This window comes from Parambassis ranga, chromosome 6, assembly GCF_900634625.1.
Source record: "Parambassis ranga chromosome 6, fParRan2.1, whole genome shotgun sequence".
NCBI classification, from domain to species: Eukaryota; Metazoa; Chordata; class Actinopteri; family Ambassidae; genus Parambassis; species Parambassis ranga.
In genome coordinates, this window is record NC_041027.1 from 15219995 (window position 1) to 15245032 (window position 25038).

The following is a 25038-nucleotide window of genomic DNA, read 5'->3' on the forward strand; positions in this document are numbered from 1 at the left end:
GTCGCTGCACATTTGTTGTTTATAAAGAGAAGTTTGATGAAAATTCAATCCGTTCTTTTTACTTTTCTTGTTATTACACACTGTTCTGAGCATTTATAACATGATAACAAATACATTTTCTGACAGAATCATTAAAAAAAGAAGGCAGTGTAATAATAATATAATAATGTAAATATATAATAAAGGGTTCATGTGGTGGATAAACCAGAGAAAATGTTCCAGTTTCCAGACTAAGTTCAAACTTCAGATCATAACTCTGTGTGTTAAAACTCAAAGAAATGATCTGCACCGTTAAACAACAATTAAACAACTTCCCCCTGGGATTAATAAAGTATTTCTGATTCCGAACTGGTCTGTCCTGACCTCACCACCCTTCATCAGACTTTAGACAGGAGCAGGCACAGACGGCGGTGAGAGGACGCAGCACCTGGACACGTTACCCACAAACTGAAAGCTTCTCCATCACTTCATTCCTGTCTGTGAGAAAACAGCAGTGTTTAGATCCCACTATCTGCAGAGGAGGTGACAGATATAAACTCACGCCTGGAATGTGGACAGCTGGCAGATGTGCCTTGAACTCCTCGCCCTCTGCTACATTATGATGTGATGACCTGACGGCAGGATCGGATCAAATTCATCGTTTATCGATGATGTAAACATCCCCTCGCGGCGCTGGGAACTTCCTGTGCTGGCTGCTCCTCCCAGGCAGCACTGTGCAGGCTGCAGTACTCCGTCTGTCCAAAGCGTGGATCACGTCTCCCTCTCACCTCTCCTCGCTCCCTCCCTCGGCCTGTGTGGAGCTGCTGGCAGCCGTTCAGCTGGCACAGCCTCCCTCTTGATTAATGGGCTGAGTGTGGGACAGTGAAGTGCTAAACTGTGCTCATGTTAATCAGCCAATTAATGCCGAGCAGAGCCGCATTACCCCTGCCCCGCCGACAATCAGTCCCCTCGCCTGTGAAGATATGGGCCGGTTCTGGGAACTCTTACTGCAGAGCAGAGGAAGAACGTGGAGGACTATTCAGACATGATGGTGCTCCTACAAACCCGCCTGATCAAAGGAGGCTGTGACGGCTGCTGCGTCGCCTCCATAAATAAAAAAAGATGAATGAGTGTTGTCCACTCCGGTCTTCAGATGCAGAGCGGAGGCCCTGAGGGGGGGAGGAGGTCTGCTCTGAGTTTAGAAGTGGTGCCATCTCACATTCCTTCTGTGTCATAGAGAATCACTGTTTCCATCATTTAAGCTGGCCACAGTGCCTCCTAGTGTGAGGGAGGACTCAGATTACACGCCAGCCCCCCCTCTGTGTCAGAAAGAGACATTTCATTACTGAGTGTGTTTATTTAAAATCACAGAAAGAACAACCAGCACTTAGGACCGCAGGCCCTGTCTGGCATATTCAAACAAGCCGTGCAATCTGTGACCTGGTCCCGTGGCTTCAGCGGGACTGTTTGTAGGAAATGATTCGGTATCTACATGGTAGTCGATCCGACTAAGAGTCCCGCTGTCGCTCCACTGTGAACATATCAACTGTGCAAACAAGGCGAATTCCTTCCGGGCGACCGTATCTCCAGTCTCAGTCAGATAACATTCTCACTAATGAGGGCATTTCACTCCAGGTCCTGATGACCGTTAACTGTACACACTTTCTATTCAGTCTCACACACTGTGGGAAAACATATCAGTGAAAGCTGAGCTAGCCTGTGTGTGTGTGTGTGTGTGGTCACTTGTTTAAAAAGAAATAAACATTCCCTTCCACCATCGGCGGGCATTTGCAAATAACTGTGAGGGTGTGACTGACATGACGTGCAGTTTGAGAAGTGTGTGTGCTGAAGAGAATGTTTAGATTTTCTTCTGCAGCTGTGTATGACCACAAGGAGACAGAGGAATATGTGTGTGTGTGGAAATGCAGCCTTGAGAAATGAGATGTGATAAGGAGCAGGCCGCAGATGAAGGCCCGCTCTGTCCTCTCAGACATGACAGCAGCCTTCAGCACCTCTGCTCGATCTGCACCCCCTCCTCCTCTTCATCTTGACGGGATCATTCAACAAGCCTTTCAAATCACACTGATGAAGACAACACACAGTGAGGTCCACCTCTCCGTCTCCACGTTTCCACGCACAGCATTACCTTATAAGGACGTGGATTCTGCATCAGGGTCAACTACTTTTAATGGAACGAGCCAATCAGGTCGCAAACGTCATATTCGACATGTATTTTTAGACAGGACAACGCTGAGCTCTTCTTTTTTCCGTTGCAGGTCTCACAGCCTGCAGGGTACAGTTGTTTTGAAGCTAACCACAAAGACACACAAGCCTTACATTGTCCAATCAGCGTCTTTGTTCCCAGTCTCAGCTCCAAGGACGGCAGGCGAGCAGCTGGAGAAGCTGTTCCTTCCTACCGCTGCAGGTGCAGCACATCTCCCCATCAGCCCCCTTTTCAGCTTTTGTGTGTTCACAAAATAAATCCAAGTTAAAGTCTGAGTGACAGAAATAGACTGAAGTGTGTTTACATGCAGGCAGAACATCCGCAGATACAGGACAACACGAGGGAGCGGCCGGTAAACAGCAGCAGAAGCAGCAGGACTCAATTATTCATCCACAAGTGACTGTTTGCTGCAGCAAATAGGAGGAGACGGAGTAAACAGGGTAACAAAGTGCCTGTCACAGTCTGTCCTCCTCCACGACCGGAGCTTTTCCCACAGGAGACCCAGCCCCCTTCTCTTCTCTGCATCTCCTCGGCTTCCCTTCAAGTGGAAACGCAACCGGTTAGCGTTAGAGACGTTAGCATCTCTGAGTGAGCTGTCAGCGATCCTGCCCTGCGCGAGGAACAGAGATTCTTCCTGACAGGACGTGGCGCAACACAGCTTCACAAGTGTCTGAATGATGGAGGAGACTACGAGTGCGGCCTCCCTGCTCATCTGTCTCTGCAGATTTAAACACAATGAGGATATCTACACATGTAAAGTGCCAAGTTATGGGTTAAAGCCAAACTTCCCTGACTCAACAGGGTCTTCAGGCTGGATCGCCTCCTCTAACACTCCATCCCCAGGATCTGTGTGAAACAGCCTCTCACAGGCCGTCATCCTCCGCTGATTACAGCTGCGTGGGTGTAAATGAACGGGAGCACAGCGGTGGCTACATCCTTCCACTTGACTGTTCAGTGACGTTAACGGCGCTTCACTTTTTGTTGGAAGCATGCGGGCAGGCTTTGCTGAATCGAATCTCTCGGGCCACAAAATAAAATGCAGTTTACCTTCAGCTACTAATTTAGGGAATGTATAAACCAGCAGAGCCACTTCAAAGCAGACACGTCAGACACGACAACACAGCGGCGTCTAATCTGGCTGCAGGTGATCACAAACAGTTATTAAGGCTCATAACACTGAGAGGCTGCACACACAAACAACAGCAGAACAACTAGTGTACTTTAACAATCCCTTTGTGATCCAGGTGGGGCTAGCTGTGAAGCTAAACGCATTGCCTCATACAGCGAGCAGCTACACACCCAAAGACACACGCTTTGATCTGCCCTGTGAGCAGCAATCAACAGTCTGACAGACTGCCATGTCATCATATAGCTGCAGATGCCTTTTAACCATCTGCAGCGTCGGCAGGTGAGCCGGCACGACGGTCAAAGTCAGACTCCTCCATTCTTTCTGTATACACATTCATGGGATGATAAGCAGCAGCTGGGTATAAGTGTGCGCTCACACACAAGATTTACAACTACAACCATGAGCAGAGACGTGCATGAGAAGAGCGGTTTGAGACGTCAAATCTTTTTAGAGCGTCAGCTCTCTGTGTGGTTACAGCTGTCACAGCAGCCCTGGAGGATATTTCTGCGTTTAGATGAGGCTGAACTAAAAAGGCCAGGCACGGTCACACAAAACACAACTTCTCTTTTCGTATGCTAAATATCCACGGTGGCATTTTTCAGCTGTTCAGGATATGCTTTGTGATTACATAATGAAGGGCTGAGGACTTGAGTGGCAGTTAAGACTCACAAAATACAGTGTGAATAACAGTCATTAGAAAAGCAGGCAGAAGACCTTTTTAAATTTCAAATGATATGTGCAGAGGCTGAAAGCCGGAAACAATTACTCAGAAGTACAGAGCAGCGAGGAACGACAGCTAGTCCAACACACTGTGTGTGTGTGTGTGTCTGCACAATGCTCAGCTGATGCGGAGCGCTTCACAAAAGGACCTCAGAGGACTTCTCTTCAATAGATGAGACTGAGCACTGTAAGGACCGCAGCCCTTTAACTTCCAGGGCGGAGGGTCTTATGAGAGCGAGCCACAAATATCTGATGGATTTATGACATCAGCCAATTAAGAACTGCACAATTCAGCAATAAAACGCCGTTAAACCATCATTCTGAGATCACAAGTCACACCCAAAGCTCAGGGAAAGGCTCGGCGTTTGTTGGTTAACGTGTTGTTGTTTTTTTTTCCAGCATCGATGGCCCCTCGCTCCAAAAAGCTTCTCGGTTTGAATCAAATTAGCATGCAGCATGGGCTCACGGGCACGCCATAAACAGAGCCGCTTTTGTTAATTATCCACGGATCTCAGCGTTACAAAGAGTGTTCCTGCTCGCCTCTGGCGAAGGTACCTTCAGATAGAGAGGGCAAACCTGAAAACACAAACAAACCGTCCCCTGGATGTAAGACAGGATGCTCTGAACATGTGACACTGACCAGCCTCTGCCTGTCGCTTCACTTATACGCCTGGATAGAAGCACGAGCTTCTAATGTATTAAAATGCCCAGATATTGACGAGCGTAGGCGCTGTTTTTCTACTCACATGGACAATTTCCCCTCCAGCAACGACACTATTAAGTTCAAGCTCGACAGAAACCAGCAGGTCACCGCATGAAATTTGTTATTCATTCCTCTGTCACAGATTTTAATGCGACACAGTACCACACATCACAACGCAGCGCGCTCATCTGACTAACATTAGCATCACAAAAGACGTTCCACATCACCGCACGGCCATTACTGTTCCTGTCACAATACTTTCACTTACTCCGTGTCACAATGGGACAGAAACTAAACACAAACATTCGGGCAGAGCCGCGTCAATACTCGTCCACATCACGTGCACGGAACAGGCATGCAAGCCCCGGGCTTCACAACGCAGAGAGCCCGATCAGAGGAGGCCACTTCCAAACCATCATCACTGCATAACCAGAACACTGCCGGGCCTTCAACAGTTTAACCCTTCATCCATCACAGGAATGAAAGGAAAGCAGGTAGAACCATCAGAGTTTAGACGGCATCGCCCGTGGCAGAGTTTACCTGAACATGTCAGCACAAAATGATCATGTGTCATCACCACCTTAGTCAGCACGTCTCGGTGCTGACTAAGTCTCTAGTCGATGCAAACCGGTCGATCATAAACATAAACAAATGACATCAGGCGGAGTAAAGACGTTTACTCAGCGTGTGTGAGGTCAGCCGTTCCTAAATTGCACCTCTGTGACATGCAGAGAGATGCCAGCCGGAGGTGCTGAGGTGGGTGGTGTCCCTCCTCTCTGACTCAACGCTCAGTGGTGTCTGCCTCTCCTGCCTTGTTGGTCACTGAAGCCCATAATTATGGTGTTCTGTCAGGAACTGAATGCTAATCACGAAGGTGGAGAGGAGGTGCTCCACCTGCCCATCAGTCACTGAGCAGTGTGTCAGCTGAGACAAACTCTGGTAAGAATGTGGTTCTTCCTCCTCTGGAGAGCGACACACTGTGTTTATCTGTGACGGCTTGAGGCTTAAAAAGAAAAAAAGTGTTTTCATGCAATAATATACATAAGATAGTATTTGGGGCCTTTGCATACCAGACTCTGGCTCTGCTGCTGGGATAAATTGTTGAGCTGGAGCGTCTCCAAATGCTCTCAGTTGGACTCATTAAACTTTATAATGGAGGTTACAGCTACTGTCTGAGGTGAGCCTGCTTTATAAAAGATTTGAATCAGCACGAAAGCTGCTCGGCTTAAAACGCAAAGGAATTAAAATGTGGCTGATATCTGCACTGATTAAAAATAATAGGAACATCATGATATCAAAATAAAACTGAATGACGAGGAACACACAACACAGGGCTATTATCAATATGACTGCACGGAGACCTAATTTACACTTTGCCTGGCAACCACATCGCACGGCCTCCTCCCGGGCGTTATCTTGGGGGCATATAATAGATGGATTTACCCTTCATGACTTTATCAGAGCGAAGCATCTGTCTCCCATCTGAGGCTACAAGAAATCCATTTGTACAGTTTGAAGCGGACCGGCACCCTGCAGCCCGCAGCCCGCAAAGACAAAAGCCTTTAAAGAAATTAACTATTAAACAGGCCTGTCTGGTTAAATATTCATTTTAATCCAGTGCTGAAAGAGAGATACCCATCAAGGCTCTTTTCATGTCAGCTTGCCGGGCAATTAAAAAGGGAACGTCAACCCTCAACAGCTTGGTGGAGACCAGTCACAACAAAGAGCCAGGCCTGGTAATGTCAGAGACCAGCCTGCTCCTTTGTTTTAACTAAGCTGCTGGAGGAGAGGATCTTCAGGACAGCATCTGGGTGTCTGACCTTTCATCCAAAAAAACACATCAAACTAAGGATTGAGATCTTCCCTCAGACGGATCCAACAGTGGAACAGGCTCTGACCAAGCTTTGAGCAGAGCGAAGCAGGCAGCCGAGTAAATAATGCATGCCTGCGCAGGACCAGAGGGAAAGGCGTAGCTAGAGGTGGTAGGAGAGGCGGGGCCAGGCCGGGCCGGGCCGGGCCGGGCCGGGCCGGGGGGCTTGTGGGGGCTCGCCTACACATGCCAGCCTCACACACCTCGCCACACAAAAGAAGTATCGGTGCAACAACAGCAGACATGACACCCGTCAGCGGCAGAACACGCCGGCTCAAATCATCATCAGAACACTCTGACGTGCTGCGACTTACACTTAAGTGCATGTCTGACAGATTAAAGGCCACATCGGGCTTTATTTACCCTGCCGGGGACCTCAGACCTTCCTGGGGTCTCTCAGCCTCGTCTGACCTCATTATCCAATTAGGAATTATGACGGCACTGGAGGGTGATGATGGCTGGAACACCTGCAGAGGCTGTGGGGCCTGTGTGGGGCCTGGGGGCCCCGAGTTAGAGTGTCTCCTGTTAGGCAGGCTACACACTGGAGGAAAGACTTTTCACAACCAAATAACCCTTCAACTGCTGGGTGTCAATACAATTATTTTACTGCTCCTGATCAAGTGGGAGCCTCCCTGATCTAAGGCTGTAAATATAAAACACGTTCAGCCGCTGCAAACAGCAGACGGGTTCTATAAGGGTTTGTTCCCCAGTGCATTTATAACGTCCCAATGTCTGCGATTTTAAGACATGTCAAAGAAGACACCAGGAGTTAAAGTATCAAAGTCCTCTCTTGTTTCTATCCTCTGAAGAGCTGCACACGGCCCTCAGGTTTGAGAAGGCACTGAGACGTCCACTCAGAGCTGGAAGCTGCAATAATCACATCCCTCTGCTCTGAGACAGACATGACAGCATTAAGTTGTTTGACTGTGGTGAGAAACGCTAGACAGTGACATACCATTGTTACGTGACTCCGGGTGCTTACACCCTTCTGTCAGTTTCCTAAATAGAGCAACATTTTAAAAAGAAACCACAACATTTCTGTTTGCCCTGTGGGCACTTCCCTCTGTGACAAAGAGCAGCCCTGCCGTTTGACAGCTCCCATGAAGGTCTGACGGCCGCTTTCAAGAGTCGGCGTGTTCTTCTCTCCCTCGAGGCATTTCCCTTCTCTCCTCGAGGTAATTCGACAGTTGTGTGATCCCATACATGCACGCTCCCACAGCCTCTTTAGATGCTGAACATTAAGGGATTAGGGTGGAGCAGCAGAATCCATAGGAAGTGAGCTGCACTCAGGTGTCTCTGCTTAGATTCGTTTGTCAAGCTTTTGTTTGATTTTTCATATAAAACGACTTTGATCACAGCGAACCACACGAACGCCGAAGCAGCAGCAAAGAGAGAGAGAAACCTGGCAGCACATCTGACGGCTGCATGTTTTTCTTCTTCATTCCATGTTTTCATTTTGGGATTACAGGAAGAAAATGGACGACCAAAGACGCACACAGGTGACGGCAGGTGTGTGTAACACAAAGAGCCCGAGGACGGTGCTGCGTGTTTGACTACTGCGAAGAAGCGGAGAGGGCGCAGCATTCTTTAACCAGGATAATTACACACTGCAAAATCTTTAAACAAAGCAACAACTGCTCCTACACTGTTTACAGAGAGGAACATACTTCACATTCTGGACGAGCACAACCGCCTTAAAAACAACTTCACAGCCTTCAAAGTCAGCGTCACCTCAAACAGGTGGCCCGAACACCCCAAACACCCCATCTCCTTCCAGTTAAAACTCCACTGACACACAGCGTGCCCACAGAGAGCACAAAGGATCTGACATACCAGCACCCGACCACAAAAAAGGCCTGAACAGAGGCAATTTCATGAAAACAAAAACTCAGATTGAGATCTCCTCCAGTTCCCTGGATGTTTGTCTACAGAAACCATGTGAAGCATTCCCAAAATACCACACATCTCCCCATGTATCTACATGTATAATAAAGCCAAGTCCTCCGTTTGCAGTCAAATATGAAACATCTTCATGGATTCTTGTGGCCGTTACAGGATCCGTCTGCTCGCGTTTAATAAGAGCAATAATGTATATTTTTGCAGAAATGTGAGCTAGCAAACATCGCTCTGCTTCTCTAAGATATGACTTCCATAAAACACGTCTCTATGACAGCGGGAGCCTTGACTTTCCTCTGAACCTTCTAGGTTTGCAATTAGACCCGAGGAGGCACCAACACACTGTGAGGTTGAAATATAAATCCGCGTGGCACCATGACCACGGGATGTGTTAGTGGAGAAAATGAAGAGTGGTGGGCCCAAAGGCAGAGGGACACCCAGGGTACCTCTGACATCACTCATTGCTCTAAACGAGGTGAAGCACAAATCACAGAGGAAGAGGCACATTTTTCAAATACCTGAGGGGTATTTAAACACCTGCTCATCGTGAGGGGGGAGGTGCAGAGAGACAGTCTAACCTAGGGCTGGGCAATTAACCGAAAATATATCCAAACCGGCATTTATGCCCAGTAACCGTTGCAATGCAACGCGTGGTGCGTTTTGTGGCGGAGCGGGATTGTCAGTGGCTTGGGAGCAACAGGTCACGGGTTCGAAACGCCGGCGTCCCGACACACACAGAGAGCTTTTGGTGTCGGCATAATAACCGATGATCGAGGACAAAGCGTCAATTAATCGCGTTTTGATTTCAGGCAATATCACCCAGCCCCAGTTTAACCTGATGGACTGAGTGACACCCTTCATATCGGGGTTTCGGGGTGGGGAGATTCATGAAGCTGCCGTGCAATCAAAGCTTTTTTAAAGACACCACTGAGCACTCTGGCTGAGGGAGAGTCGCCCATTACACTGATATTCTTCAGTCACAAAGCAAATTCCAACCGTCAACACAGCAGAGCGACTTATTCAGACATTCTGAGAGTCACAGCACACTAACCCTGAAAAGATCATAACAGCATCCCAGTCAGATCGGTGCATGTCTGAGCTGTGCAGGAGCAGAAGAATGCAGCATGTGTACACAGCGTGTGGCTTTTTTAAGCGTTTTTCTACATCATCATCAGCAGCACTTGTGTGTGTCAATATCATTTTGTGAAACATTTTACATTCCGCTGCCGTTAACAAAGGAACTGTCGGCGCTGTTCTCATTTCAAAGGCTAGCTGTGATTACATGCGGTGTGTCAAAAGTCCAACACACACACACAGACACACACACACAATATAAAGGTAACAAACCTGGTTGATTGAGTTGGCAGCACACGAGGCAAGGCCCGTTCCCAGAGAAGACACGAAAAACATGACGGGGTCAAAGGGCACCGGGGCCATCGCAAAGCCAGCTGCAGCCGTCGTAACAACCAGAGCTGAAAGAACAAACAGACACAAGTGTTACTTTGTGTGGCAGTGTGTGGAGCGTGGTCACACACACTGTTCACTCTGCATGCAGGAAGTCACGGCAGGATTCAGACTCTCTACTCTACCTGTAAGCTTGATTTTGGCAAGCCTGGCGTAAACATCCGGTAAATCAGACACATCCACCTTCAGCAGCTTCCACTGCCGGTCTAACCGCGCCTGCCTCGCCTCCTCCGACTCTACATGCACGTGTGGAGCCTCGTCTGAAACAGCAGCCACGTGGGACCTGTCCTGCGCCGCCACATCTTCCACGGCAGGCTTCGAGGCGGAGATTCCAGTCTGTGTCTCACTTGTGAGGTCCTCTGGCTGTGGGACAGCATCCACTGGATTAATGGTTGGTATTCGCTCCACCTGCCTCTCCACGCTGTCATCTCTCTCATCCACAAGTGTCAGCACAGGCGCCTGTTTGGGGACGGCTCTTTGGTGAAGCTCACTGCTATTCTTTGCCACATACTGGAAATGAAACAGGGGGGGGGGGGGGCAAGATAAATACCATCGACTGCCGTGACGATAAACACAGAAACACCAGTGACTCAGGTGTATGGGATTATGGGATACCTGGCGTTTAAGGAAGTTGAGGTGTTGATAGGTCAGCCAGTTTGACGGATCTCTCCTGTGCAGCTGAATGAGGCTGCGAGCCGTCTGGCTACATCTGGGAACGCTTTGGAATAATTTCTGTTTAACGTTTACGCCAACAAAACCTGCAGGAAACAGGAGGCAGCCTGTTTACTCATTCAGATGAATGCTGACACTCATCAGCCAAACAAAACACTAAATACCATCATCACAAAAAGGCACAAATAAATGAAATGGATCAAAACACAGCAGACACATGTGCCCCAAAACATCACTAATAAAAAGTAAAATAGTTTTTATTACAGTATTTAATTTGAATACATTTATATGGCGACTTCATGTGATTACTTCATATTAAGCTGCTAATTTATTGGCCAATGTTTTGATTGTTTTAAGTCAACTACAGGGTTAACTTTACTGAAAGCTACCGCTAACGTTTCTAGTATCGATTACATTAATACAGACAGCGCATATATTAATATATAACACCGCATTATGCCACAAATGATACGGAACCGTGTCCTTGTTGTGCCTCGGTGTACACACAGCTACAATAACACAACCGCTACTTTAGGTGTCTGCAGATTCAGTGACTTCTAAGGTCAACCTCAGCCTCCATCCATACACGCTAGCTGCAGCCGTAAAGCTACATGCTAAGCTACATAGCTAGCTTGCGGCTTAGCTTCCGGGGCTGCGTTCAGCGAGTGCGGAGCGAAAACGGCTTCGAAACGTTGCAGCACGTGGAACGAAGCTCTGCTGGTTTCTGTTGTTACCTGACAGTCTGCTACACGGCGTCTTATACATGATCTCGGATCATAAAGCCGGCTTTCCTCACGACCCCTTCACAGGCAGTGCGCCGCCATTTTGACCTCGTTAGGTAAAGAGAAGTACTTCCGGGGTAGGAAACGTCAGACAGGAAGCAGCGACTACATGAAAACAGACAAAAATAATTATATTATAGTATTTAATAGTAGTATTATATTATATAATAGTATTTGATACGAAAAACATGATAGAACTACCGTAATAAATGTTTTATTTATTTTATTATAGTGATTTTAAAAGGTGAAATTGATCGAAAATAGCATTTAATATTACATATTCATACATATTTTTAAATGTATTTTTCATCTCACCTCACATACAATACAAATACATTTTATTTTGAACGTTTTTTCTCCTATTTAAAAACAACATGCTGACTGTATTTACCTCCTGTCACACTGAGCTGACTGAGATTCCACAGCACGTCTGTCAGAGTCCATCCTCACCACACAGTGCATCTAATGTTAAATCCAGAGCTGGCTCCTCTTGTATGTCTCTATTGGACTCACTGCTTAAAATGAATAAAATAAAGAACAGGAAGATTTTCTCCAGATTGCTGTGTAGTTTAGTCCCTGGCGTCCTGTGTGTCCTCTGACTCTAGCTGTGCTGTCTGACCTGTTATTTATGTGTGCGATCATCTTGTTGACCCTGGCTGCCACAGCCGGCAAAATGGAAGCCTTCAGATTAATACCCTCTCTAACAGATATAATAAAGCAGAAGGACGTGCTTCATTTCCTCCAACGTAAACATTTTACTGACCTCGGAGGACAATGATTGTGCTGATCTGATCATATCCAATATAAAGCCTCTCAGTTTAATTACAGAGCGATCTGCTTCTGGAACTGCGTGCATGCCTGGATCAGAGCAATCACCGGACACGTTTAATTCATGTAAATAACTCGACAGTCACACAGAGGGGTTCTGCTGCAATGCAAGCCCAGCATCCCATTCTCTCCAGCTCCTCCTCCTCCTCTGCTGAGATTACACGCTGTAATCTTCATGCACCATCAAGATGCAGAGGCTGATGAATGCCAACAATACACACAAGGCCATTCCAGCTCCAGCACAAGAGCACCTTTATTACAGCAGATAACATTATGTTCTGTTCTGCAACATTTCATTCTGCACTGACCCGGCCAGCCTCTCTACAACCGGTGTGAAAGTGAGGGCTGGAAAGCAGGTTTACTGCCGGTGGTTTCGCAGCGTATTATTTACTGTTATACCACGTCACTTCTCGGTTTGGATGTTTCCAAGGCTGCGGGGACACAGACAGAATCAGAGCAGCCAAGTGAATGTTTGAAGCCATCATCGTTTGTGCAGCAGTCCTCAGATGACCGATGTCCTTAGCAGACTAACAAACAGGCTCATTCAGCAGAAGAGTAATGTTGGTTTATTGCATTAAGTGTATCCTCAGTGGGAGCAGCTCTCCTGCCTGTCTGAGAGGCAGAGGGATGTCTCTGTGTGGAAGCTGCTCTTGTTCTGATAATTGTAGCATTCACTCCACTGAGTAGAGACAAAGCCAAACCTGCCCTGTGTCCATAAGGTCGGCTGAAAGATAGCAGCCGAGGAGCAGATGGGCAAAGTGGAGAGAAATGGCTGAGAGACAATAGGAGGAGTTTGTGAGGTCTGTTCCTCTCAGAGGGCTCTTTCAGATGGACCTTTACTGTGTTTCTACCTCTGCTGGTGGTCTCGGTATGAGGGCCTTTTATCACGCTGCTTTCACTGCACACTGGAAAAAATGAAATGGCTGTAAACATCCTCTCCAGAGAGACACACGGAGACAAAGGGAGTCACGGCTCGTATTGTTGAGGGCAAGGCATCGTTTATCAGGCTGATGTCAGTCAGGGAGCATTTATAGGAGGCACACACAGCGCCCGACTCTGCCCTGAACACCACAAGCAGTTTACATGTCTGGCTGCAGTAAAACACAAGTTATGTGCAACCTTCACTTGATACTTGAAGCGACATCCTGCTCCCGTCATGTCAACAACTGACGGCAGCAGCTCTACGTCTTTAGAGCTGAGTAACTGAATCAGTTTTAATAATCAATGTCAAAGAGAAAGATTTTATCAATTACTTGACGAGGTTCACACTGGAGAGAGTCAGTCCAGCTAGAGTAGGAGTGAATCCAGATCGCCTTTAGGCTGGATACGTTCAGACCTATTTTCAAATCTGGCTATCACACACGTGTCTGCGCTCAATCCGGTTTAACCGGGCTTGTTTGTTGTCCTCCAAACCTCTAGGTGGCGCCTCGTAATACACAGAGTCCGTTCAGGCTGCGGTACGACCACGTGTGTGCATCATGTGTGTTTTTTTGTCCCGTGTCGCTCGTTCTTTCATTTGTTTCGGTTCAAAAAGCAGTTTGTTCCTTCGTAGCCTGTGGAAAATAAACTCGGGGCAAAGCTGTCGTAGTTCGAGGCTTTTGTACGCGACCCGGACACTGTCCCTGTGAACCGGAAGTATCACGTCGCTAGCGGGATTCACTAGCTGCATTGTGTTCAGACCTGAGCCAGATGTAAGCCGATCCAGCTAGATCCACCTGAAAGCAGTCCAGATATATCCAGATACGGCCCGAATCCCGCTCTCGCCGGATTGATTTCCCCAGTGTGAACAGGGTCGTACTGTGTTTTTCAGACTTGGAGTAATTGGCGTTTGAAGAGAGCAAACATCAATACTCCTGGTGCAGAGCAGCTGTCAGGGTGATTGATGGACTGGCTTGGTGTGAGGATCCCTGGCTGTCTGCCTCACCGTGCAGTCGGCCTCATGTGTTCAGGAATTCGCCCGGCTTTCCACTTGGTGCTGAAAAGGTGACATATTGAATCAATTGAAGGTCGCCTGGGCCCCAGGTTGTGTAAGCAAAGTGCTGAGGGGTCATTAATAGGCATTAATAATAATAAGAGAGAGGGTCCTGTTCCTCCTCGCTGCCCACATATGGCCTCCACAAAAAGAGGCAGGATCATTTTTTATGTGCGTCTCATGCTGGAGACACACAAACTGCCTCTAATGAAGCGCGCTCCTCCCAGGAAGCTCCAGTAAACAGGCCAGTCAAACAACAGAGGGCTCCTGGAGCTGTCATCTGCTCTGATTTACAGGCCCTGTCCTGGAGGTTTCAGTGCCCTCACTAATCCCACAGGGATGACCATCGGAGTGGCAGTGGAGTCAGCGCCTCTGAACAAACACAGACAGCGCGGCCAGCAGAAACAGATGCAGAGGCGCTCCCTGTTTATAATTGATTTTCAAGGGCAACATTTTGTTGCCATAGTTTGTCTAACGAGCTCCCGGCCGGCGCCCTGCAGCTCGTCAACCACACAGTGTCAGACGGAGCGGCCGTTCAGCGCCCTGCCCCCGCTGGGATGGCACCACGCTGGAACTCTGACATCACCCACGGAATTTCCTGTGGCGCAGACTCTTTTTTTAAAAGCTCACTTCTTGTCTTTGGTTGAAGTATTTTGAGTCCAGCCCACAGCTGCTCCATGGACGACAGGTATTCTCAGGCCCCAGTGTTTATGTCTGCGATCAGGGGTGTCTTTGTGGGCCTCCAGTGCTAAGCTTCTAATTGGCCATGGCTCATCAATCACACACAGAGAGAACCCCCCTTTCACCCAGAATCTCATCCAAACAGTAACGAGGAATGAGACCCGAGGAATGGACCGAATGCTTCCCAAAGGCCTAAAAGTAGGCTCTGGGCGGGGCCAGTGGTTTGTGAGAAGGCCACACTTATTCCAAGCTGATGTGGAAATGTGTGTCTGTCCTTTGTCTGTCCTGACACGCATACCAACCACCTTCTGATTAAAGGAGGAGGAGGAGGACTACTTTTTATGAAGGGATTGATAATTTGTCCAAAATACCCACAACAGCCAATGGGAGTGAGGGCGTCATCAGTAACCAGATGTTGTTTACAGCTCACAAACATGTCAGCAACCAACCAATGAATGATAACGAGGACCGAGTCACTGTTGGAGCCCCCGGAGGCCACAGAGGGAACTGCAGGCCTGTTTCTCTGAACTCCTGGACCCCATCAGGGGTCCTCACTGCCAGGACAGCCAGCTGACAGGTTCCATCGTCCTCCATATTCCTGAAGCCACGTTTGATCACGTGAGTTGCTGTCAGACAGTTTCCCCCGGGATTAATAATCTGATTCTGATGAGTACAAACAGCAGGTGTGCTGTGCATGTTAAAAATGTTCGAACATTACAATGCGCTGGTTCTGTGTGGATCCTGAAGCGCGCTCAGACGGGTTCAGACGGGTCAGAACAACTCCTCAGCCGGTGTTTGGGTTGGCTGAAGTGTCAGAGTCCAGGATCTGGCCACAGTGTAGCTCTGAGCCCACAAATTTGTCAAGAGAAATGAGGAGAAGTCCACAGTGCATGCGGTTCATGGGGTCACAGGGAAGTCTCCACATTTCTTCACATCCTGAGACAGCATACGCAACACTCAATGTGTTTTCTCCATCAGTCTGGGTGTGCGTTATTTATTTATTCCTTCATTTCCCTCCTCCTGTTTTTTCCCTCTTTATTCATTCACCACAACAAGTCGTGCCGGGAACGGATGGAGGTCATGGAGGTTTGGTGAAGAGCAAGTCGGACGAGGGCCGCAAACAGATCTAGGTTAGTGTGGTTCCATTGGCCTTTTCATAAGCACGAACACACTGAAGCTGGTCCGTGTCCAATCCTCCTCAGTATCCTAGAGTAATCAGCTGTGTCATCCTCCTCGTAAATCTCCGAGTACAGCGGCGGCTCCCGACCCAGATGGGAATAGGCCTTGTTCAGTCGCACTTGCCTCTGCATCATAAATCCATGCCCGTCTTCTTGCTGCGTATCTCCCAGCAGAGAGAGGGGGGACGTGGGGGAGGCGAGGATATTGTGAGACCGCAGTCAATTTGGAAAATGGACGGTCTCTTCCTCCCTGCTGGAATAATGTTGGGTTTGTGAGGCCGCTTTTTACCATCAGATGCAGATTTGCAGCTCGGTTCCTGTCGCAGAGAATCAACGAGAAAAACACAGAGAGTCGAGGCCAGAAGTGCTTCCACGTTAGAACAGATCTGCCGAGGGAAACCCTCCGCACGAGCAGCCGCCATCTTACATGTGATCATTCCAAAGGTTGTAGATCATCAGAACATCTTCAGTATTTCTCCAGTAAACACTACAACACTCTTTCTGTGGTGACCATGAACCATGTTTTGATCCGGTCTAAAGGCCAGAGCAGCACCTTCAGCCTGCAGGTCAGAAAGTGACGGAGGCTCAGCAGCTGCAGCCTGGGTGGGTGCAGTGTGAGGCCCCTCTGATGCCCCCAGTGCACCCTCACATGTAAGTATTACTTCCAATTCATCATCAAACACAGAAAGAAAAACATTCCTGCAGAAATTCTTGAAGAAAGAAAGTAAAACATGCCCCCCCCCCTTTCTGTAAAGTGCCAGCATGACAGAGCGCACGAGAAGCGCACGGTGGCAGAAAACGAGGGAATCCTATCAGTGCATGAATTTAATTACACTCAGATGGCTCCACATAATGAAGAAAAGGTGGATGTAGCAGAGATTTGCATAATTCATTTCTCTGTTCTCATTTAAAGCCCCCCCCCTCCTTTATTTCCTGCACGCCGCCACGTCCGCCTGATCTACGATCAATAATTTCTTTTCAAGCAGAAACATTTGTGTAGCAGGAATGATCTGCTCAGAGGAACTCAGGATACAGGTGGTTGAAAGTAGCTTCTGTAATAAACGGCCGAGCGTGGAGCCACGCGGCCCCGCCCGGCCGGAGCCCGGCGTGGAGCCACGCGGCCCCGCCCGGCCGGAGCCCGGCGTGGAGCCACGCGGCCCCGCCCGGCCGGAGCCCGGCTTTACAGGGGGGGGGCACCTCACCTCTCAGCGTTTACAGCCGCCCTCAGCAGGCAGTAAACAGACACAAGTGCATTTCATAATTACACTGTGACCTGAACACGGCACCAACTGCAGCACACCTATATGTAATCAATCCAACAGCTGCAGGCTGAGAGCTCCTGAGAACTTCCCTCTGAACGTCCTGCTCCACCCACGGCCCTGCTGACAGATGAGTGATGGAGGGTCACTCTACTACAGCTGTCAGTGACATCCATGGATTCATGAAGGGCCTCGTTCACGTCCCCTACCTGCCTGGAGGCATCCTGCCTGCATCCAGCACGTCCTGACGACAAATGTTGACTCTGCTATTAAAGCAGGTCTCAGCTGAAAGCAGCAGCGGCGTGTGGACATGGTGTCACTCCACCTGTCTGAGACAACAACTCCACCAGCCTCACACCGAGTCACTGTCAACCTGATTCTGCTCCTTCCAGAACACTGGGCCGGGTGGAACAATCATTGTCTGACAGAGGACTGGACTTTACCGGATAAATACATGTTTAACAGGCAGCACGCTCAGTAACACTACACAAAGAACCAAGAAGGAGACGACAACAAGAGAAAAACATGTCTGTCAGAGACACAGTGCACACCGCCAGCAGCACGACACAGAAGAGTTCAGTGTGTGTGTCTGATTTCAACTAAAATTGAGCCCTCGATGAAAACCATGTGTGTGGCAGCCAGCTTGAGAAGCACATCAAACTCTGTGTGTGTGAATACTGTGCATGCACGCACACACACTGCTACAGCTGGACACCTTCTTGATAATCTAAAGCTTTAGTTGTAGCTGCTGACCCTCAGGTGGAGAACAGCTGATGGTCTGAAGGGTCAGGATGGAGGCTCCCCTGTCACAGCAGCCATTTTGTTAGGAAGTCTTTGTGACCTCTGCTGCTGAGTGTGAGGAGAACTTAGCTGCTTCTAACTGCTCACAGAGCGTCTCCTCTCAGCTCAGGACGCTCAGGACACGGTGGTTTGTGTTTTTATCGCCTTACATGGCTGCTGCAACATTTGCTGGATCTTGGTCCTCTCATAAATCCATCTTCCAGGCTTCCACTCAGCATCCCATGAAGAAGCACTAGATGTGGTCTTCATCAGGTATTGATCAGCTCGCCACAGTCAAACAAAGGAAGAACACAGAGAAAGACTCTCCTGACACTGATCGCGCTCTGCGGCCACCGCTCACATGCTAAACGCTCTCTGGGTAATTCCATCCTGCTCATGAATAAGTCAGCCGCTCCGCTCATGTTTAATTCAGCTGCAGAGAAGTTGTTGACACACGCTTTATGCCAACTGCCCGTTGCTTTTATTGCCCTTTTATCACCCCTTTAAGAGACACTGAAGTGTTGCTGCATGTTCAGCGTGTGATCATTACCAAAGAGCCCTGTCAGCACGGAGCACCCCCACCTGCTGCCCTGCTGCTGCTTATTGGTAGATACTCCTTTATGTAGAAAGGTGCTGCTATAAAATCCTGAAGTGATGGTTTTGTATCTCACACACACACTTCATATCATTCTGGGAGGGCGGAGGGCTGGACGTGGTCTGCAGCAGACGCCACAGCTCACAGAGGACACTCAGAGCAGCTGTGCTCCTCTTCTTCTTCTCTGCAGGAGGAACGCAGACCAGCCCAGGCTTTAAACTCTCCTCCTCTTCCTCACAGCTTTCTATTGTCCACACACACACACACACGTTATGTCTCATGCCTGCACCTCCCCGGCCTCTTCCTCTTTTCACTAATTTAAAGCTACTGTATGGATTCCTTCATTGTCCCCGGGCACATTTCCTTCTCCTCACACTCTTCAATCAATCCATCACGCCTAATTGCTCAATTACCCAGTGAACAGCTCGGGAAGGAGAGAGCGAGAGGACGTTCCTGCCAGCTTAAAGTCTGCTTTGGTAAACAGACGCTGTCTGCAGTGATAAAGTGTGTCCTCCTAAAGGACGTCAGCGGACCAGATTCACTAATTAATCCAAACATTAGCGAAGCAGGGGCTTTCCACAGGAGCCAGGCGCTCACAGGCAGAAGGAAAATGATGTTATATTATTAACATGCTGACATTAGGACTGAGTGAGATGCTGAAGCTGAACTCGAGCAAAGTGTCAGAATGCCGATCATATTTACAGGTCATGGTCACTTCCAGGATGAACATCGCCGCCGTCAGAGAGGTCAGCGTGCTCATGACATGACATGTGGCTCTTTCTTATGTTTGCTCTGCTTGTTTAAGCCCTACTCTGCAAACAATACCCTCAGTCATCATGTTTCCATTCAAATAAAACATGAGGGGTAAATCTGAGCTAACGCACGCCCCTGCCCGCTGGGTGCTGAGTTATCTCCTGTCCCACCTTCACTCTGCAGCGAGTGAAGCACACATCGGCCGGCGCTTTCCCTTCAGTTCAGCCGGCTCTCTCCTGGACCAAACAACAAAAGGAGCAGCAGATTGGAAGGGAGACATGACAGAGGAGATCTGAGGCGTCTGAGGGACTGAACATGTCAAGTGAAAGTAGGTGGATGGGGAAAGCGAGCTGTGATTAGCTGACTGAGGGCGGGAGGGGGGTCCTGAAATCTGTTCAGTTCTGGAGAGAGAAACACGCAGAGCATGACTCTCCCCCGTTCAGGAACAAATGAAGAGGCTTGGGCGGCGTCCAGGAGTCCTCCTGCACTCTGCGATTGCAGCGGTTTGCTAATTGATTTTCAGCCAGGCAGAGAAAGCATTACGCAGCAGGATTACAGGCCGAGCGTAGGTGCAGGGACCTCCAGTGAAACTCGATGCTCAGCACAGGAGGAGGATGTTCAGAGTTTACAGGTTCACAAGGAGCTGAAGCTTAAATCATCCCCGCCTAACCCACACACGGAGCTGGTCAGCAGGCTAACATTCAGCTGATGCTCTTCATTACAAAAACAGAACCGTACGTTAGCGTTGCAGGTTCGAAGAAGCTGAGCTGTCCTCCTCACACTTCACAGACATAAACATGTTAGATGTTAGCATCAAAGGAGAAGACCGAGGAGCAACGTGAAATGGAGACGGGGATGAGCTATGAGACGTCTTGGTCTGGCTGCTATTATCATCATCTGTTCGCTGGTCATTACCGCCTTGGGAGTCTGCTGTCTGGACCGCGGCGCTGGTGGAGGGGGCTGATGGAGCAGCTGCACGGGGAGCTGATCCCACTCCTGCAAGCTGTCACTTATCAACAGGAGGAGGAGGAGGAGGAGGAGGAGGAGGAAGAGGAGGTGCTGTCAAAGTGCAGGAGAGGGAAGGTGTAACAGAGGACAACATCAGGTTCACTGAGGGTAAAGAAGTCACACCTACAGGACCTGTCAGCAGGGAGGAGGAGGAGGAGGAGGAGGATGGAGGACATGCAGAGTCAAAACTGAACAGGAGGGTGAGGAGGAAACACAGGGGGGAGGCGAGGATGAAAATTACAGCGGGATGCTTCTATTGTATTGGAACTCATCACGCCTACGCACACTTTTAGTCATTAAGAAGAGGAAGAGCTACATGGCTGGAGTGAAGGAGGAGGAGGAGGAGGAGAATGATGTGACCTTCAGGTGGGTCTGAGCTCTCAGAGCGTCGGCCGCCTGCTCTAACACCAGACATGAATCTTCTGCTCTCAGATATTGGGCTTGGCCTGCTCCTCTGTGTGCTCCTCTGTTATTAGTAAATTTATGGAAAAGACCAGGACAGTCGTACAAAGTGCAGGCGCCACAGCAACTCAACAACTTCAGCCACTTTTATGTTTTTCCAAGACTTGTTTCCTGCACACAGGCTGCAGAAATAATAGCTCACAAGATCCACAATAAAACAGAGTGCTGATGTTGGCAGTCTGTCTGCTGTTTCCCTCTCTCCACTAATCTTCTTCACTGCGTAATACGTCCTCTGTGCTCCAGGCTGGCTTTCACCGAGCGAGGATGACTTGGTCCATTGTTGCAGAGGTCTACAGCTGCTCAGGCAGAGGCGAGCAGCACTTCTGTGAGGACCATAAATACCTTTGCAAAGCTAAGTGCCGGCTGTAGGAGCTGCTAAAACAGACAGGGTTCATTAGCATGAGCGCTCTGCGGCGCCTCCAGTGGATGCTCCCTCTAACGGTCTTGCTGATGTGAGCATCCAGAGCCACGGTGTCGCCACACAGCGTGTAATGCAGCTCTTTATGGGAGCAGGCTCAGCTGAAAGCAGCACTGGGGACAATTCCACAGGAGCTCCAGGTTTTCCACTTTTCGCGGTGAATGAAAGTGCTCGTGAGGCGGCGATGCCGGCTGATGACGCTGCATGCACGTCGGAATTTATGTGGCAAACGCTCTTCTAAATGTGAATGTGTATGAAGCGACTGCTAAACATACAGTGTGACTTCCTTCTGAGAGCATCCCGCGTCTGTTTCCATGCAGCATCAGCTGGCGTGCTGCACGAAGCCGACGGACATGAGCGGCGTGTTGGTACAACGCTGCATCCTCAGGCACAAACAGCGTGGCACGCAGCCTAATAGAGACATCGCACAGGCCTATTAGCACAGATGGTTGTCATATGTATGCAAATAAGGAGCAAAGTGAATCACACAGCCCCATCAGCACCACCTGTCTGCCTCCCCTCAGCATCCACACACACACACACCACCTCCCTCCATGTCCCCTCAGACCCGGTTCGCTCCTCTCTGCAGCTGTATGAAGACATTAATCATCATTGTGTTGTTTTTCAGGAGCAGACAGGAGGAGGAGGGACCCCATGATGAACACATACGAGCAGAGGAAGAGGCCACGGAGCTGCTCTTCGTCTTTGTTGAGGGCGTGTTGAGGGTGTGAGGTGTTAAACGCTGGTTTCATGGTCAAGCAGCATTACACCCGAGGGAGCAGCCATATTGCCACTTGTGTTTAAGGTGGAGCCGCGTGCAACGACACCCTCCTACTGCAGCGTGGAGGAGGGACCGCCCCAAAAAGGCCCGATGACTGAAGCGCCAGAATGCTAACATGCTCACAGGGTTTAGCAGGCGCCTAGCTTGTTGCTAACATTTGCTAATTTGATCTAAAACGGAGGCACAAACTCATGTTTGCCTCGTCTGACTCACGGCTCTCTTCATTCATCGACGAGCTGCCTGTCCATCAGGTTACCATGGATACCACAGACTTCCATCCTGAAGCAGGATTAGCAGTGACTGTGTGAGACGTGTGTTTTGATAACACAGTTTCAGCTGCTGCTCCTGATGGGACGCCAGCGCACCAAATGTCTTAGCATAATATTTAAAGTGCGGTTTCCCGTGTTCCACTACACTAAGTCGTATTCTGACATTTTGCAGCATTTCCATTCTGGACCCGCCTCTGTTTTTCATTCTTTTCCCCCGTCATGGCACATTCCTTCCATTCCTGCTGCTGCTGTCAGACTGAGCATCGCTGTGATTCTGTGTGTTCTGAACAGTTCTGGCTGCTGTCTCCCATTAAAAAAGAAGTCATTGATCAGAAACAGCTCTGTGTTTGGGAACAAAGCCGCTGCCGCGTCAGCGCTCTGAAGAGGACAGAAATAGAGAAACAGATTTCTCCCTGCGCTGTTTATTTTAGATTATGAAGCCATGCATCGCACAGAAAAAGAGAAAGTCCGGCGTTGCTTATCATCATGACTTAAAGCATGAGTAAACTTTGTAATCCCACGGGTTTAGCAGCTTCCCACTCACATTAATCCCATGTTATGCTAACAAAGAACAGGCGCACACTGCGCGAGGATTAGAGCGCAGAAAGAGAGGGATTTAAACACGCTAATACTTTTTTAAGTTGTGTACTCAGTCCTCTGTGTGTGACACAGGAACCACCCAACAGAACTGTATTGATACTCTGCTCCTGAAGCACCCTTCATCTGAGAGAGGATCATTGTTCATTGCTTCTCCCATGGGTCCACTTCACCTCCTTTCACCGCCGAGTGTGAGTGTAACCATATGGCACAGAGGAGACTGGCTGAGCGTTATCTGCTTTCAAATCTCTTCTTAAAACACAGTTTTAGGATTAAACACACACCAGTTGTAGTATGAGAGGCTGCTTCACACCGTCAGACCCACAGAGTCGGGACCCCGTGCTGATGTCACCTCACACAGCGGAGTTTACTGCCACTGACGGCTCAGACCTGCGAGTTAACGATGGCTGCAGTCATGAGTCACCGCTGCATTACTTCATGGAGGTGCAGCAGCAGTGGGCAGGTACAGCTGCAGAGGGCGGCGGCGGGGGGCGCCATATGTTTCCATTACAAAGCTGATGTATTTATTGCCGTTCTGTGTCATACATCCAATGAAAACTTCTCTGTCTGTACCTGCAAACGCTCAGATTAGAAACAAAGCTGCTGGTGATAACTGGATTTGCAGGCGTCACACATTCATGCAGCCACGACAAAGCTCGAGGAGCAAAACGACAACAGCACTTTGAAACGGACCCCTGATGACATCAGAAGGGGCTGGAAAGATGAATGGGCTTTTACTGTGTTTAAGAACTAAAGCGACAGGAAGTGACGTCACGTCTGCATGAAGACCCATGCTCCGGTCTGTGCTCAGGTCTGTGCTCCGGTCTGTGCTCCGGTCTGTGCTCAGGTCTTAGCTCAGGTTTGTGCTCAGGTCTTAGCTCCGGTCTGTGCTCCGGTCTGTGCTCCGGTCTGTGCTCAGGTCTGTGCTCAGGTCTTAGCTCAGGTCTGTGCTCAGGTCTGTGCTCAGGTCTGTGCTCAGGTCTTAGCTCAGGTCTGTGCTCAGGTCTTAGCTCAGGTCTGTGCTCAGGTCTGTGCTCAGGTCTTAGCTCAGGTCTGTGCTCAGGTCTGTGCTCAGGTCTTAGCTCAGGTCTGTGCTCAGGTCTTAGCTCAGGTCTGTGCTCAGGTCTTAGCTCCGGTCTGTGCTCCTGTGCTGGGATGTGTCTGTTCCCTCACAGGTGGGATTCCTCTCCAGCTGAAGTTTACTATAGAAATATTCTGCAGCTGCAGCTGAAACAACACTGCCGGCCTGTGGTGGAGCGGGCGCCTCCGTCCGTCCTCTGCTGTGTTATGAGTGTTTTTTAACATCCAGGTGGATCTGTCTCCATCACTGCCAAAGCCCTGACCTTTATTTGACTCCATCTTCCTCACTGAAGACAAAGCGGCACATTGTTGAGATACCTGCGTAATCACCAGAGTCTCTGGCGCCTCTTGCCTTTTGACCCCGCTGGTATTATCCACTCCACTCCCTCCGTCTTATCCAGAGCGAGCAGGCCTGTCAGCCCGGTGGGCCGACATGATGACCACGTAAAACTGCCTCCTCTCTCCACACAGACCCGGCCTAACACAACAACACACTCCTGCTGCTTCTCAAGGCTGGGTCCGTGGCAGTTGTTTGGCAGCGGGAGCTGGTCTCTGATTGGTCTCATACCTCCGCCTGTAACTTTACAGCAGGAGTTAATAAAGGGAGCTGCAGCTCTGTCTCGCGGCGGCGGCGCCATCGCTCTGATGAGTCCGCCAGCACTGCCAGAAACTGCGGGCTGAGGATGCCCCTCTTCACAAACAAGGATCTCACTTTGTTTAACAAAGAGTCGGGAGATAAGCTCGGCAGCAGGAGTCGGCGTTCACTCTGATCCCTCTCCGAGCTGCATCATCCTCATCCTGTTATTGATAAGGCGTTAGCACACACCCCTCCTGTAACGGCGGCAGGCTGCGGCGGCCTGTTGTGTCTGTAATGACAGATGGCGATCGCGCGCGTCTTTTTGATTGATTAGCACGTGCAATTACTGTCTGCAGCCACA

The 25038-nt window shown here is 49.3% G+C and overlaps 1 protein-coding gene across 1 annotated transcript in view; it reads right to left on the reverse strand.

The window, feature by feature from the left end:
* The window catches only part of cox10 (cytochrome c oxidase assembly factor heme A:farnesyltransferase COX10), an 18454-nt gene extending 6929 nt beyond the window's left edge, over positions 1 to 11525 (reverse strand). Inside the window, exons 1-4 of the mRNA XM_028407926.1 lie at positions 11392 to 11525; positions 10601 to 10743; positions 10111 to 10495; positions 9869 to 9993 (exon numbers count right to left, since the gene is read on the reverse strand). Coding sequence (XP_028263727.1) covers positions 9869 to 9993; positions 10111 to 10495; positions 10601 to 10743; positions 11392 to 11422 — 684 coding nt within the window. The 5' untranslated portion in view covers positions 11423 to 11525. The remainder of the gene's footprint in view (positions 1 to 9868; positions 9994 to 10110; positions 10496 to 10600; positions 10744 to 11391) is intronic.
* Between the last annotated feature and the right edge of the window lie 13513 nt (positions 11526 to 25038).